We start from the raw sequence: 16,659 nt of genomic DNA, 5'->3' as shown, positions 1-16,659 counted from the left end.
AGCTTCTGGGGGCCACAACTGGGAGGAAGCAGTTCACACACACACACACACACACACGCCTCCACCACACCCTCCGCAGCACCGACACTCACGGTCTGCGCTTTCCACCCGGGCATAATTCCCGTCTTCACAGAAGCTGATGTTTCCCAAATGCAAGATGCCTGCCACAAGCTGCAGGACCAGCTCTTGGACGTTGGCCGGGATCCCGATGACTTGCATGGCGCTCTGTAGGCACATGGGGCACAGAGCCTGTGGTGCAAAGGCTGACCTCCAGCCGACCCGCGGGTTAGGCTTCAGTGGCCACAGCACACACATGTGGGGCAGGGGGAAAGATCAGGACACCTGGACCCCTCTCCTGGCTTTTTTTTTTTTTTTTTCTGTGTGACCTTGGGCAAGTCTCTGTCCCTCTCCGGGCCTTGGTTTCCCAATTTGTAATACAAGAAGGTTTCCCAGGGCTGAAGCGGCAACGGTGCTCACCAGAGTCTCACTGAAGTCGCTCCGGTCATCGGTGCCGTCCACCTTGTAGGTGTCTGACTGGTTGAGGTAGTAATAGTAGTCGGGAGTCATGAGCCCTAGGTTCTGCCGCTGCTCCTGAGAGGCCCCTTCCAGCAGCTGGAGGGCGAGTGAAGCTCATTCCCATTGTGGTGGACGGGTGCAGCCCTCGTAACCCCCCAGTCCTCGCCGTCACGGGCTCCCAAACACCGACCCTCCCATGGTATCCCCCCTGGGCTCCAGCGAGGCTCCCTCTGCCCCAGCCCATGGCCACCTTCCTTGTACCTGATAGTAGATGTGGAAATTCCTCTCATTTTCATTCTGCATGACCACGCGGGATTTCTCCAGCAGGAAGTTGGAGATCTTGCCCCCATCTGGCTCCCCCCCTCGGCTGAACTGGATCTCAAAGTACTTGCCCTGAACCCAAGAAAGGCACATCAGTACCTGTCCAGGGTCCCAGGGCTGCAGGTGAGGAAGGACAGGGGATGGGTCTTATGAGCCTTCTTCCCCAAGTGACCTCAAGTAGCTCTTCTCTCCCCAACTTCCACTTACTGTTCTTCTCACCAGCTCCTTTCCTCCAGCCCTTGCTTAAAATGGGTCCTGGGCCAGGAATACCTTTTCCTTGCTCCCTGATGATTCAAGCCCTAACCTGGGGCCTCTAGCCCTGTTGCCATTCCCTTCTCCAGGGAACCTTCCCAACCCAAGAATTGAACCCTGGTCTCCTGCATTGCAGGTGGATTCTTTACCGTCTGAGCCAAAATTATATAAAATAAAGGGCTTCCCAGGTAGCACCAGTGGTAAAGAATCTGCCTGCCAATGCAGGAGACATAAGTACCTTGGGTTCGACCTCTGGTCCGATCCAGGGGATTGGAAAGATCCCCTGGAGAAGGAAGTGGCAACCCACTCCAGTATTCTTGCTTGGGAAATCCCACGGACAGAGGAGCCTGGCAGGCTACAGTCCATGGGGTCGCAAAAGAGTTGGACACCACTGAGCACAACAGCAGCAATAGAATAAAATAAAATAAAATAGAATTACATGTTCTTGCGGTTCATCCATGTTTTGCTGTATATTAGTAGTCTGAAAACACAGACTGTGTGAGTCTATTTATATGAAATTCTGAAACTATTAAAACTAATCTACGGTGCAAAAAAAAATTAGAGTGACTTCTTCTTGGATAAGGTAGAAGTAGAGGTTGATTAGAAGGAGATAAGAGGAGACTTTCTGCAGAGATGGTGATATTCTGTGTACTGATAGGAGTGTTGGTTGCATGGGTGTCTGCACTCATCTAAATTAATGAATAGTCCCCTTTAGATTTACATTTTTGCTGTATGCAAATTTAACTTTAAAAGAAATGAAAGAGAGCTGCAAATTTATATTGGACTCTGATTAACCATCTGCATGCTCAAGTGTTTGAGGGAAAGGTATGATGTTTAACTTATAGTGCATAAAAAAAGTGGATCGATACACATATGATTAAGCAAGAATAGTAAAATATTAATGGTAGAATCTAGGAGATGAGCATACAGGCATTTACTGTAGTGTTTAGATTTTCCATGTATATGAAAATTTTAAAATAAAATGTTGGAGAAAATACTTCAAATATAATTATATTAAAATATATTCAAAAATAAAATATAATTAATATTATAGATAATAATATCCAGGGGAGAAAATCTCATTAGTGTCAGAATTCATTAAGCCATTTCCATGTTCAAGCATTTACTGAAATTATTGAAGTCTATGAAAGTGAAAGTGTTCATCACTCAGTTGTGTCCAACTCTCTGTGACCCCACAGCCCACCAGGCTCCTCTGTCCATGGGATTCTCCAGGCAAGAATACTGGAGTGGGTTGCCATGCCCTCCTCCAGGGAATCTTCCCAATTCAGGGGTCAAACTTGGATTTCCTGAAGTGCAGGGAGTTTCTTTACTGTCTGAGCCACCACACCATCCCATTCCAACAGAGGAGACCCACAAGGTTACATTGGTTTGTTTTTGTCCAAGCCACACATCCAAACAGTGACAGAAGATGATGACAAGCCCAAGTCTGTTTACCTATCCTGTCTTTCATTAGGCTCAGCATAGCACCTGACACAGAGAAGGACTCCAAGAAGCATTTGATAAAAGAAAGAATGAACGAGGGACCTGAAATGCAAGTAGGAACAGAATAGCCTAGTTGCAGCCATGGGAGGAGTATTCAAGAATGGTACACGAACATGTCCTGGCCTGCATAGAGCTGCTGATCGGGGACTTTTTTTCCAGAGGGATCATGAACAGGAAGCCAGTCTCCCATTGAGCAGCAAGTATTTCCTGTACTCTTGAGCATATAGATAAAGGAAAGAGACAGAGACAAACAGTGTAGAGGCCACAGAGACTCACAAAGCGACTGGAATTATTGTTGCGCACTGTCTTGGCATTGCCAAAGGCTTCCAGCAGTGGGTTTGATTGAAGGATGATATCTTTCACATGCTGGGGAAAGAGGCAGGTGGGGGCGGGAAGAGGTCAGACTGAGGTAGGGTGTGGGAGTTTGGAGGTGAGGGGATGAAATTCTGTGTGGGGAGACCCAGCCCCTCTTCCTGTTTTGCCTTACCTGGACCTTCTCGCCTCCGCCCGACACCTTGGAGATGTAGCCCATGATATATTTTGCTGCCACTGTCTTCCCAGCTCCACTCTCTCCACTGAGGATGGGTGAGGGAAAAGGATGATGAGTGACCAGAAGTGGAGGAAGTGCCCTTTCCGGTTGGGGCTCTGATTGTTCATTCATTGACGCCTATTGGGTGCCAGGCAATAGCCCAGGCTACTGGGGATACCATAGTGAACAAGATGGATCTAAATTTCCTGACCCTTAGATGGAACAGGTGGGCAATAACAGAATGAATGCATAAAATACGTCATGGATCAGGTGGTGAGCGGCTAAGTAGAGTGGGGCTGGGGGTGGAGAGGGACAGCAAGGCTCTGTTTGGATCCGGAATTCCAATTAAACCTCCCTGGGGTGGTGATGCTGTTTGAGGGGACCTTGGGGAGGAGGGTCTGGGGTTCCCACTCTGTACCTGATAATGACACATTGGTTCTCACAGTCTATAAGCATGTTCCGGTACATATTGTCGGTGAGGGCATAGATGTGCGGGGGATTCTCATATTGGGCCTGGTGGGAGAGATCAGGGCTCAGCCTAGGTCTAAGGTTGGGGGGAGGCCTTGGGGCTGTGGCTCCCACCCGGCCCCCGCCTCACCGCGCCCTGGTAGAGGTCGATCTCGCGGTCTGTGAAGTAGGGCATCTGCTTGAAGGGGTTTACGGAGATGAGCACGGAGCCAATGTAGGTCTGGGGTGGAGGTGGTTAAGGGCCATGCAGCGTCCTGGCAAGCTGAGTCCCTCAAGGGGCCCTGCCCCCTCCTCCTGCTCCCTTGGGGCCTCCTAGAGCCCCGTGGCTTGGAGGAAAGGATGGAGATACTCCAGGTGTCTTAGGAAAAAACTGAGCTGGATCCAGATTGAGGGGAACAGAGGGTGCTGTGCCTGAGTCACCCTCGAGCAGAGGGAGCAGTGAGAGCCACGGCCACCCCCAGCTGGAGCCCCGCTGTTACTCTGCTGTCCCCTGTGTCCTAACGCCCCCTGCTCTTGCTGCCCATCCCCACTCTGTTCCTGTGCTCAGGTATGCGTGTCCCTTCTGTGCTACAGCCTCTCTTTCATCCTCCCCTGCCCTCACCCACCAACCATCCCTCCATCCGCTGGTCAGTCGTCCTCTGTCCCTGAGTCCTGCATCTGCCCACCCCGCCCACGGCCCAGGGTACAAAGATGTAGTCGTCCATGAAGCGCTTGCGGAGGTTGCCCACGATGCCGTCCTCAGTGATCTGGGGCAGAAGCACCATGTCGTCCACGCCGCTCTGCTTCACATTGTGGCTCTGCCAGTGGAAGCGCTCCTTGCTGCCCTGGGGGTGGGGGCGGTGGGGTGACGATGAGCCCCTGCAGGGGGCGTGGTGGGGACTGGTGCATGAGCACTCCTCCCCTTCCCACCTGGCTCACCTACATCATCAGCTTCTGATGCTGTCCCCTTGCCCACCTGCCACCTCCCTCCCTCCTTCCCCATCTCAGGGATGACAGGAGAGGGAGACAAGGTCTACTCCCCAAAGAGGAGGACAGACAGAATGACAGCTTGGATGTGTCCCTCAGCCCTCTCTCTTTTGGTACCAGCGTCCCTCCACTTTGTATCCCATTGCCATGGAGCAGAGGGTGATGCCTGGTCCAGTGGGGCAGAGTGTGCTTGGGGATCTGGCGACTGTGGGAGGGGAGGAGGGGATCAGCGAAGGCTTGATGGGGGAGCTCACCCACCCTCTTTGTCACATCCCCAGCCCATCTCTCCCTCCCTTGGCCCAGGCTGAGTTCCTGACTTCTCCCTGGTATTTGATCCAAGACGCTTGCTCCTTGAAAGAAAAGCTATGACAAACAGTGTATTAAAAAGCAGAGACATCACTTTGCTGGCAAATTTCCATATAGTCAAAGCTATGGTTTTTCCAATAGTCATGTATGGATGTGAGAGTTGGACCATAAAGCAGGGTGAGTCCTGATGATGCTTTCGAACTGTGGTGCTGGAGAAGACTCTTGAGAATCCTTTGGACAGCAAGGAGATCAAACTAGTCAATCCTAAAGGATATCAACCCTGAATATTCATTGGAAGGACTGATACTGAAGCTGAAACTTCAACACTTCGGCCACCTGATGTGAAGAGCTGACTCATTGGGAAAGACTCTGATCTAAGAAAGACTGAAAGCAAAAGGAGAAGGGGGCAGCAGAAGCTGATGGTTGGATGGCATCACCAACTCAACAGATATGAGTTTGAACAAACTAGGGATAGTGAAGGACAGGAAAGCCTGGCGAGCCGCAGTCCGTGGGGTCGCAAAGAAATCGGACACGACTGAGTGACTGAACAACAACAAGGTTTTCACCTCAGGATGACTTTCTTCCCCCTCACTTGCTTCCTCCTACCTTGGCATCCTCCTGGCCCATCCCCCTGAGATTCTCTCAGTCACCATGTCTAGTGCCCTGCTCTGACCTTGGTCCTCAGCTCCCCCAGCCTTCCCACCACCTCTGCTGTGGTCTCCATCCTTAGAGAGCCAGTTCTGGCACATTCCAAGCTCCCACTTTCCCTTTTAATTCTCTCCCTCAGCTTTTCATCAGCTGACACCTTCCGTAGGCCCCAAGGAGGAGACTCAGACACAGGTTCCCCATTTAAACTCCTCCTCCAGGAAGCCTGCCAGGAATGCTCTCTCCTTTCAGCCCAGCTGAGCTCATCCGGCACCTTAAACACTTCAGCACACTGACTCTCGCAGGCCCTCTCTGCCTCCGTTCAATACACACTGTCACGGAGGGATTGGCACACGGAGCGGTGGCGACTTGGATAGAGCTCTCCTGGCTGGTAACTCATGCTCAGACAAGGTGTCCCTCCTGCAGAAATCCCCACACCCACCCCAGACCTGGAGCTCCTGGAGGACAGGGATTTGGACTGAGTCCTTTCTCAGCCCCCGCAGGGAGGGCCTAGCAAGGGACAAGGGCAAAGAAAGAAACCCAGCTTCAGAGGAAGCCCCCAAGAGCAAAAATGCATAAGTGATAAGACCCTTCAGTCATGTCCGACTCTTTGCAACTCTATGGACTGTAGCTCACCAGGTCCTCTGTCCATGGGATTCTCCAGACAAGAATATTGGAGTGGGTTCCCATGCCCTCCTCTAGGGGATCTTACCGACCCAGGGATCGAACCCGCAGTCCTTATGTCCCCTGTATTGGCAGGCAGGTTCTTTAACACTAGCACCACTTGGGAAGCTCAAGAGCAAAGATACTGGGAACCAAAGTCAGGTCTTCAAAGATGACCAGGACTTGCCAGGGAAATGAAGATGGTGTGCTGGGCCCATCTGGGAGGGGATTCAGGCAGAGATCAAGTGGGAGGGTCAGTGTGGGCAACTCCAGGGCAGAGATAGATGAGAAGCCAGTCTCCACCCAGTGCTCCCCAGGGGGCATTGGGAGCCATAGAAGGTTCCTGAGCAGGGGAGGTGCTAGCTCAGATTCTGGTCATGCTGACAGTCCCTGAGGTTGGGGGAGGGGTGGGATTCATGGAAGAATATCCAGAGGCATGAAATGAGCCTAGTTTTGGGTGTGGGGTAGATCTGGGTTCTGATCCTGGCTGTGTGACCTAACACTGCTCTGAGCCTCAGTGACTTCATCTGTAAAAAGGGAGAAGCAGCCTTACTTCCCAGAGTTGATAAGAGAGATTAGCTGCTCTGGGGGAACAAAGTGGGGAAGGGGGAGGGTTCCCGGAAGAGGGACACTTGATGAAATTAACATTTACCAAGCATCTATGACATGTCCGATGCTGGAAGCAGGTGTTGCTGATTTTTTTAAAAACTTATTTTGCATTGGGGTATAGCTGATTAACCGGAGAAGGCAATGGCACCCCACTCCAGTACTCTTGCCTGGAAAACCCCATGGATGGAGGAGCCTTGTGGGCTACAGTCCACGGGGTCGCTAAGAGTCAGACATGACTGAGGGACTTCACTTTCACTTTTCTCTTTCCTGCATTGGAGAAGGAAATGGCAACCCACTCCAGTGTTCTTGCCTGGAGAATCCCAGGGACGGGGGAGCCTGGTGGGCTGCCATCTATGGGGTCGCACAGAATCAGACACGACTGAAGTGACTCAGCAGCAGCAGCAGCAGCAGCAGAGCTGATTAACAAACAATGTTGTGATACTTTCAGGTGAACAGTGAAGGGACTCAGCCATGCAAAATGTCACCCATATTATCAGCAATCGTCATAGCTCAGTGTGGTAAAGTCTGGGAAGGAGATTGGTGCCTGAGAGGGATTTGACCCTTGACTAAGGATGCAGCTAACCTGGTTCCAAGGATGTGGGGTTCAAATCTGGGGTCATCTGACAGCAAAGACCAGGTTTTTGCATCTACAGTCGTGAGTGGCTGGGCCCCAGGGGGCTTTGGGGATGGTATGTGAAAGCTGAGAAGGGTTTTGATCAAGTACAGGGAGAAAAGGTTCACCAGAGAGAGTGAACTGCCAGGGCAAATGCAGAGGTGTGACTGAAGCAGAAGAGAAGGTAGAGGAGGGAGTGTTTTGGGGAGGGTAGCGGGGAGGAAGGGGCAGGGCTGGAACCCCTGAGACTGCTTCTAGCCTGATTATTGAGAGTGAGATTTTCTTTCTTTTTTAAAAAAGAACACGATTTTATTATTCTTACTATTATTTAATTTATTTATTGGCTGTGCCATGCAGATTTGTGACCTTGGTTCCCTGACTAGGGATTTAACCCATGCCCCCTGCATTGAAAGTGCAGTCTTAACCATTGGACCGCCAGGCAAGTCCCAAGTGTGAATTTTTCCAATGGCAATTATGACACCATCTCTCTGTCGGTGGCTTCCCATCACTGCTATCCCCATGCAGCCACTCCACAGAGATTTCTTGAGCACCTAGTCTGCGCCAGTAACCTAGGACTTCAGGAAGAACTCAGTTCCTCACTACCTTGCCTCTAAGTCTTTGCAGATGTTGAGCCCTCTGCCCAGAACATCCTTCCTGCCTGGTTAATAATGCCAATCTAGGGACTTTCCTACCAGTCCAGTGGTTAATAACCCACCAACCAATGTGGGGGACACGGGTTCAATCCCTGGTCTGGGAAGATCCCACATGCTGCGGAGCAACTCAGCCTATGCGCCACAACTCCTGAGTCTGCTTGCTGCAGCTACCGAAGCCTGTGTGCCTAGAGCCTGTGCTCTGCAACAAGAGAAGCCATCACAATGAGAAGGCCTTGTACCTCAACTAGTGAGGAGCCCCCGCTCGTGGCAACTACAGAAAGCGTACATGCAGCAGCAAAGACTCAGTGCAGCCCAAAAATAAAAAAGCCAACCTTTGCCTTTAGACACGGCTCAGGTGACACCTCCCCTGAGAAGACCTCCCTGATTCCAGTCCAGGTCAAGCGCTCCCTCTACATCTGCCAACTCTCTGGGCATCCCTCTCCATAACCCCATCCCCGATCTGGATGTTCTGAGTGCTATCTGGGGGTATACTGCTCCTGGGGGTGCTTTAAGAATTGTGGGAGGACTTCCCTGGTTGTCCAGTGGTTAAGAATCCGCTTGCCAATGCAGGGGACACAGGTTTGATCCCTGATCTGGGAACTAAGATCCCACTTGGTGGTGGGGCAACTAAGCTCGCTCTACAACTAGTAAAGTCTGCACGCCCGAGAGCTCGTGCACTGCAACAAGAGAAGCCACCACAGTGGGAAGCCTGTGACCTCAGCAAAGATTAGCCCCTGCTCACTGCAACTGGAGAAAGCCCACAGGCAACAACAAACACCCAGCGCAGCCATAAAGAGGTAAATTAACTAATGTAAGAAAAAGAAAGAAGCATCCAGTGTTTAGAAGCTTACGTTGCTCGTGAGGTTAATGTGTGTGTCCTACTTGGGGCGGGGGGTGCGGCTGTCTTGCGGGCTGAGACACACCTGTGTTGAGGTGTGAGCACCTGGCCACTCCAGTGAGAGTTCTTGGGCCACTGGCCCGAGCACTTTCATCTTTTCGTGCACATTTTATTCTAAATGACTTTCTCCCGGTCTTGCGGGGGACCACATTCAATGTTTCTGAAAGATGGAAGTTAGTGTGTTTTGCTGCATGTGAATTTCATTTCAGTGTTTCAAGGGGGCCTGCTAAGATGTTTGGTACAAGGGGGTGTAATGGGCTTCCCAGGTGGCTCAGTGGTAAAGAATCCGCCTGCCGATACAGGAGACGTGGGTTCTCTCCCTGGGTTGGGAAGATCCCTTGGAGGAGATGGCAACTCACTCCAATATTCTTGCCTGGAAAACCCCATCAACAGAGGAGCCTGGTGGGCTACAGTCCATGGGGTCACAAAGAGACAGACAAGACAGTGACTGAGCAACAACAGCAGCTGGTGTGATGCTCTGAGAGCCCTGGGATACAGCAGGAAGGGTAGGTGGGGGAGGACAAGATTTCGGAAACAGCAGCGTGGAGGGGTTAGCAAGCATGCCCACGGAAGAGGCTGAGTTTGGAGACAGCCAGGACCTGGGGTGGCCGGTTTGGAGAAGCAGGGAGCTGTCGACTGGACCCCCAGATGCTAAAGAACTTTACACTCACTGGAGGCTCAGAGGGTCCCCCATGGACACCTCAGGGTCAGGAGTCAACTTGGGAGGTCAGGAGCTATAGACAGGGAGAGGACTGCTTTTGGACAGTCTGGCCAAGAAGGGGAAAGAGGGAAATAGGCTTGTGGGGAAGAGGGGTCAGGGGAGTGTATGTTCTGTTTTTAAAATAAGGAGACCAGCTGGTTTGTTGGTAAGAGCCGATGAAATTTTAAATACAGGGGATGAAGTGGTGTCATTCAGGGACCTGCTGGGGCTGTCCTTTCCCTGAGTCAGGGTGGGGAGGTTGGGTGGGCGAACTGGAAGTGGATTCTCTCTCTGAAGACCTCAAAGGGTGGGGCGTGGGTGGTAACTATGGTAACCGGGAACAACAATAGGTAACAAAAGTTCACGCCCCACTGGCACTTATTTTGTGCCAGACTCTGGTCTAAACTTTTTCCGTGAATTATCTCATCGCATCCTCTGGGCACGCGACTGGGTCATTGCTCTGATTAGATCCATTTTGCGAAAGAGAAAACTATGGCCCAGAGAGAGAGGTTAGGTGTCCTCTCTAAGGTCAAACAGCAGAAAGGGAAGCCGGGTCTGCGACGGGAATGGCCAGGGTTGGTGCTATAGGTCAGATGAGGACGGGGAGGAGACACACATTGTCCTGTCCAGGGTTTCCTCTTTGGGGTCATCCTGATGTCCATGCTCTTGGGACCCCCTCGGGCTCAGCTGAGACTTCAGGCCACTTCCTTTCTCTGAGGTCAGAGGCCCTGAGGCCGGCTGTGTCTGGCTGGCTCTCCTGGCCCCGAGAACTTGGTTCCTCTTCCTGTCCCTCCCTTCTTTCCCCACCCAGTGGAATGGGCCTCTGCCTCTAGCAATCCCTCCTTCTGTGTCCAGCCCCAGGAAGCCGGGACTCCTGGATCCAGCCGAGTTCTACGCAATCACACAAAAAAACCCATGGGTTGTTTGTGGCGGAGAGAGAGGTTTTGCTCAAGAGGGTATAGTGTGAGGAGAGTCGAGAATTTTGGCAAGGGATGAACTGGGTGTGAGGCCTGGCTTGACACTTGGCTATGGGACCCTAGGGAGGCCACTTCACTTCTCCAAGCCTCAGTTGCCCCATCTGTAGAACGGGTGCCATAATAAATCTCCTCCGTGGGCTTGCTGGGGAAAATAAACAAGCCGGTGCTGAGAAAAGACCTACTGGGTTACCTCAGGAAATGGCAGCCAGTGTCCCCAGGAGCATTTAGTGAAAGTGGTCCGTGTTTGATAATATAGAGGAACTGGTCAATGTACACTTGTTGAATGAATAAATGAATGAAGTATCATTGCAATAAGACTGCCTCTTATCCTGTGTCATTGGTATCCATCTCTCTGTGTCCCCCAAGTCTCCGAGGGTCAAGCTGAAGCTGTTTGTTCCTCCCTTAGGGGTGAGGGTGTAACAGAGAGCTTGTGGTCACAGTTGACCACAAGTCAGATATGACTCAAGAGGCTGGAGTTCTTGTGAAAGATAGTCAGGGGCGCGAGGTGACTGGGACAGAAGAGAACATAGTCTCTAACTTCAGCTCTTCAGAGAGGCTCCCCCCGCCCCCCCCGCAACTTACAGTAGAGGCATGGGGTTGCAGCTTCCCTGGTGCCAAAGAAGGGAGAACCAAGGGCTGGGGCATTGGAGCCCTGTAGTGAAAACACTTTCTGAACTCCTACTGTGCATGGAGGTCTGTGGGGACCAGGCCTAGACTCTGCTCTTGAGTAGCTCAGAAGCGAGTTGTCCAGGGGAGACAGTGATCCCAATCAGACTGCACGAAGAAGAACTGAGGCAATCAGAGAGGGCTTCCTGTAGGAGGCTGAGGCAATCAGAGCAGGCTTCCTGTAGGAGATAGACCTTGAAACATGAATATTTCAGAATGTTGTCAGTAGTGGCAGCTGGAGCGATGGGCCAGAAGGCCTTGGGTGTGTGTGGCACACCAGCATTCTAGTTGCTTGAATTAAAACTAGACTATAGGAGTCAGCCCACACCCTCAGGTAGCTTCTCAGCTGGAAGGAGGAGGAAGAGGTTGTCGATCAAGGTGGCTGTTCAAAGTGTGACCTTGGGGATCACTGGTTGAAATTTTCTACTATCTTGGGTTGTCCTGCAGCTAGCTGAACCTCCCTGCCTCTGTTTTCTCATCGGGCAAATGGGAACATTGAGGACTATGGGCCTCGTGGGCAGCTGTGCAGATTCAACGAGGTGAAGCTTGTCAAGCGGAAACACTAGCCTCTCTCCCCATCGCCAGTGGCAGCAGCAGCCTTAAGCTGGCCAATCCCACAGGCTCGGGACACAGGGCCAGGAGGAAGGGCTGGAGGAGCCAGCTTTTGCAATCTGCACCAACTGCTCTGGCCTCCCTGCTCCTGGGTGGTGATGAGCAGAGCCCCAGACTGGAGACAACAACGAAACAGCCACTTCCTTCCTCTCTGGGGTCCTGTGTACTGTGGTTGCCAGCCGGTGGTGAGGTGAAGCTGCTGTGGCAGTGGCTGCTGGAGCTGCCCTCAGCCCTTGGCCCCACCCTGGCCCCCTGATGTGCCCTTGGAGCCTGGGTCTTGCTCTGTGGGGCTCTGGGGACACACCCTGTGTCTCTACCCCACGCAAACAACATTCTCACCTCCAACAGCTCTCAGGTCTCCCCCTCCCTTGGGAGGGGTGTCTCAGGCTCTTTGACCCTAACCAGAGGCCATTCTCCAACATCTGGGGATCCTTGTCCTTCTAGAATCTTTTTCCTTCACCCTTTCTTGGCCTCCAGCCTTTTCTGTCCATCCCTGTGACTGCTGCCCCTGGATCAAGCAGCCACATTACTGGCCTCCCAGCTTCATATCTGTACTTTCAAAACAACCACCATTACCCTCATGTCACCACCATTATCAACTGAGGACAACCAATTGCTGCCTTTACCTGCCCCTGAGCCGAAGTCGAACAGAAATTGCTGATAACCTTAATGCCAGCTAATATAAAGCAGAAGTACGAAAGATTCCACCACCCATTTCCTTACCATCACTCATCACCATCAGCACGCATTACCACCGGCACCAACAACCCATAATAACCAATCACCATGGACAGTAACAACCACGATCACAATAGTAGCCATCAACAAACACAGGTAACCTACCACCACTGAAGCAGTCGTGGTTGTCTAGTCACTAAATCGTAACTAGTAGTCACAGACTCTTCTGTGACCCCCTGTGGACTGTAGCCTGCCAGGCTCCTCTGTAAACGGGATTTTCCAGGCAAGAATACTGGAGTGGGTTGCTATTTCCTTCTCTAGGGGATCTCCCAGACCCAGGGATCAAATGCAGTGTTCTGTGTTGGCAGACAGATCCTTTACCACTGAGCCACCTAGGAAGTTCAGCCTTCAATCGTACCCCTTTCCAAACCAACAGTGCATCACCGCCAGTCCCAAGACAGTCACCCAGATCATCAATGAATGACCAACAGCAAACGAACATCACTGTCACCACCCAACTTCAAACGATGACCAGCTGCCATTATTCTAGAGATCAACCCTCCAGCGGAAAACAAGCAACCACCAGCCACCAATATTGAACACTAGCTGGCACTAAAAGCAGCCATCACTGCCACCACCACACCACCAACATGGGACAATGGACAGCAATGACCACCATCATGAACAATGACATCAACAGCCCAATTCTTCTACAGGAACCAAGAATGAAGCCACATCCATCCATCACCATGGCTAACTCCCACTGTGAATATGGCTTCTGCGGTGTATGGAGCACATTATGTGCTCTGTGAAGCACTTGACGAACATCATTTCACTGAATCTTTCAACACCTCTTTCTGGCATCCAGCATTCCTCCAGAAAGATGTCAGCACCTCTAGACAGAGGTATTAACCTCATGGATAAATTCCACTCTTTTTTTTTTTTAATTCATGATCCTCTTGGGTGAGTTTCTCCCTTCCCAGACCCAGTTGGCCAAGCAGATCATTGACTCAGCATTTCACATGGTTTCCTTGGGAGGGGTTGCTTTTCTCTGAAGTAGCAAATTATTTCCTGTGCTTCTTTGATCAAGGAGTCTTCCTGGGCTGGCTCCGTCTTGGAAGGGCTTCTGTCTCAAGCCCAGAGCTCTAGTTGATGGTTTGCTTGCCGGTTAACCAGAGGGGTCCGTGGCCCGTGGTGCCCCATTTATCACTGGCTTTCTGAAGTAGGGTGATCTCACAACCCCTGCCTCCACATTGCGGCAACTGCCAGCAACTCTGCAGTTGTCACTTTTAGCTCTGTGACTGACCCCAGCCACACGCCCTCATGGACAGATTGACAAAAAATGAAAGCTGAAGTGGCTTGCAGAGCCATGGAACTTTGGCTGCGGGGGACGGAGGTGTGACATTTATAGCCAGCCAAGTCTCCTCTTCATGCGTGTGACATGATGCTACTGGATCTAGACCGAGGACCATGACCATCTCCACAGCCTTATCACCACAGTCATCATCAGACCTCAGTCTCAGCAGGTGGTGAGGCTTCTGGGTGTAGTGTTTTTTCCCTGCTGCCCTCCAGCAGAAGGAACCCATGGTGGTGTGGAATGTTTCATCTCACCCATTCCCGCTTCTGTGATGACTACTGCCAAACCACCCTGTCACCCACACTGGGATGCCGGCATGCCACCATCATGGCAACCCACCACCCATTTGACCCAGCTTTCTCTCCCAGCTCTGGTGGACTCACAGAGGCTGGATCCCAAGACCCTCTGAAGGTTCCAATGGAGAGGAGCCCCCAAACACCTTCCACATCCTGAGAGACTTCCAAATATGACGTGTGGGAACTGAGACCCGCAGAGGGGGAAGTGACTGGCCCAAGGCCACACGGAGATGAGGCACCAAACTCAACTAGGAACTGGGTTCCCCACGCCCCAGAAAAGGGGTTTGTCCCTGCACCTGCAGGCACTGTGGGAGCCTTCAAAACCACCTTCTGTCCTCCGGTTACTGCTCCATCCTTGGTGCCCCATCCCCACCCTGGCATCTTGTCCACCATCCAGTGGGAGCTTGGTGCCCGGTGTGGGATGCTTGGAGCACCTGAGCTGTATTGCAGAATCCCAAAGGGTCTGCTGTGCCCGTTCCCATGGCCCCACTTTCTGGTGGTGGCCTCTAGGCACTTCCATCTGACTGGTGCCCCCGACTGCTGCACTTCAGGGCCCACCCTGAATGACTTACCATGGTAGGGGCTGGTGTCTGGGTCCCTGGGGAGGTGCCTGGAGGGGTCGTGGAAGGGGTGCAGGCTCAGGAAGCTCCTGGGGGCGGCTCGGGCATGGCCCTGCTCCTGCTCCTCCTGCAGACTCCCGGCCCTAGTTCCTCTTACAACAGCCCCCTTCTCACTTCCTTTGGCGGGAGGGGCCCGCGGCTACCGGGGAGGGAAGCTGAGCCTGGGGGCGGGGAGAGCGCCCAGACTGGCCCGAGGGAGCTGCTGGTCTGGAGCCCAGAGCCCGAAGGGAGAGGTTAAGGATGGAAGGCAGCAGCTGCCAGACCCCAGGAAACCGAGTCTCCAACTCCCTCGCGCCCCCCGCCCCGCCCCGCCCCCCGCGGGACGCGGCTGCAGCAGGCGGGACAAGGATCCGTTGGCTGCGGACTGATTGCTCTGTCCTGGGCTGCTTAGGAGTCTTCCAGACCCACTTGAGATGTGTATCTGCTCTGGGCATCCCTGGGCAAACTCTCACTTCCGAAGCCGCTTCCGCTGGTCCTTCTTCCAGGAGGGACCTTGGGAATCAGGTGCGTTTCTGCCAGGGGAGTGGAGGGTCCCGAGAGCCAGGGGCATTTGGAAGGTCCCAGACTTTGAATGTTACGTCTAGAATTAATGACTGCACCCGCCGCCCCAGCTCTCTTCATTTTCTCATCCTAAAACGGCGGCGGTGGGGCTGGGGATCCTGCCGGGAGCGCCTGGCGCGCACATCAGTATTAGTCGCTCAGTCGTGTCTTTGTGACCCCATGGACTGTAGCCCGCCAGGCCTCTCTGTCCATGGGATTTCCCAGGCAAGAACACTGGAGTGTGTTGCCATGCCTTCCTCCAGGGGATCTTCCCAACGCAGGGATCGAACCCGGGTCTCCAGCATTGCCGTCAGATTCTTGACCGTCTGAGCCACCAAGGAAGCACATGACATCCATCAAATGATGGCCCATCTTCTGATGTTTGGGAGACCAGTAGGCCGTGTGCTGGTCTCCTCCTGACGTGTGAGGAAATGGCATTTCCCAGAGGCTGTCGTCTGCCACACACAGTGGGGAAGTGGCGGAGGCAGAAACAGACCCTGGGAGAGCCTGGCAGGAAGGCCTGCATACCCGGGTATCCCCGCGCTCCAGGCCACACACCGCATCCTGCGCGGAGACTGGAGTGCCGCGGCGCCCCCTAGTGGCCACATCTGGGGAGCAGCCCGTTTCTCAACCGACGGGCTTGGTGCCTGCAAACCTCAGCAATGTCTCCAGGGCACTAGAAGTGAACAGTCAGGTCGACACCCCCGCCCCCCACCTTATTGAGGGCGTCAGGGGAGGCTTCTGGGAGGAGGCGACTTTTTTTGCTGAGACCGCGAAGTGAGCTGGAGTTAACCAGGTGAAGGGGGAACGGGAGGGTACACCTGGCAGAGGAAAACAGCTCTAGCAAAGGCCTTAAGATGGGAAGATGGGGACTCTGAGGAAATTTCAGGAGTCCAGGGCGGCTGGAGATGGCAGAGTGACAGGGAGTGTGGTGGCTGGGGTAACAGGTGCCAGATTGCGTTGCTTTGAGAGTCTCTAAGAGACGCTGTATTAAAAAAAAAAAAAAAAAAAGATTATTTTAGGTTCTGTTGGGTCTTCTTTGCTGCACCCTGCTTCCTCTAGTTGCGGCGAGTGGGGGCTACTCTTCCTTATTGCGTGTGGGCTTGTCATTGCGGTAGCTTCTCTTGCAGAGTATGGGGCTGGTCCGCTTCTGTAGTTGCAGCACACAGACTCTAGCCCGGGCTCAGGAATTGTGGTGCACGGGGTTAGTTGGCCCACGGGCATGTGTAATCTTCCCGGACCAGGGATCTAACCTGTGTCCCCTGCATTGG

General features: G+C 52.8%; 1 protein-coding gene across 1 annotated transcript in view; it reads right to left on the bottom strand.

Moving 5' to 3' along the window:
• The window catches only part of MYO1F (myosin IF), a 37,722-nt gene extending 22,768 nt beyond the window's left edge, over positions 1-14,954 (bottom strand). The window contains exons 1-9 of the mRNA XM_027547498.1: positions 14,801-14,954; positions 4,276-4,413; positions 3,720-3,809; positions 3,540-3,634; positions 3,080-3,167; positions 2,869-2,958; positions 778-909; positions 478-612; positions 93-225 (exon numbers count right to left, since the gene is read on the bottom strand). Of these exons, the coding sequence (XP_027403299.1) occupies positions 93-225; positions 478-612; positions 778-909; positions 2,869-2,958; positions 3,080-3,167; positions 3,540-3,634; positions 3,720-3,809; positions 4,276-4,413; positions 14,801-14,803 (904 nt within the window). The 5' untranslated portion in view covers positions 14,804-14,954. The remainder of the gene's footprint in view (positions 1-92; positions 226-477; positions 613-777; positions 910-2,868; positions 2,959-3,079; positions 3,168-3,539; positions 3,635-3,719; positions 3,810-4,275; positions 4,414-14,800) is intronic.
• Between the last annotated feature and the right edge of the window lie 1,705 nt (positions 14,955-16,659).

Source organism: Bos indicus x Bos taurus, chromosome 7 (genome assembly GCF_003369695.1).
Source record: "Bos indicus x Bos taurus breed Angus x Brahman F1 hybrid chromosome 7, Bos_hybrid_MaternalHap_v2.0, whole genome shotgun sequence".
NCBI classification, from domain to species: domain Eukaryota; kingdom Metazoa; phylum Chordata; class Mammalia; order Artiodactyla; family Bovidae; genus Bos; species Bos indicus x Bos taurus.
The sequence above is the reverse complement of the archived record's forward strand: the minus strand, read 5'-3'. Positions and strand labels throughout refer to the sequence as shown.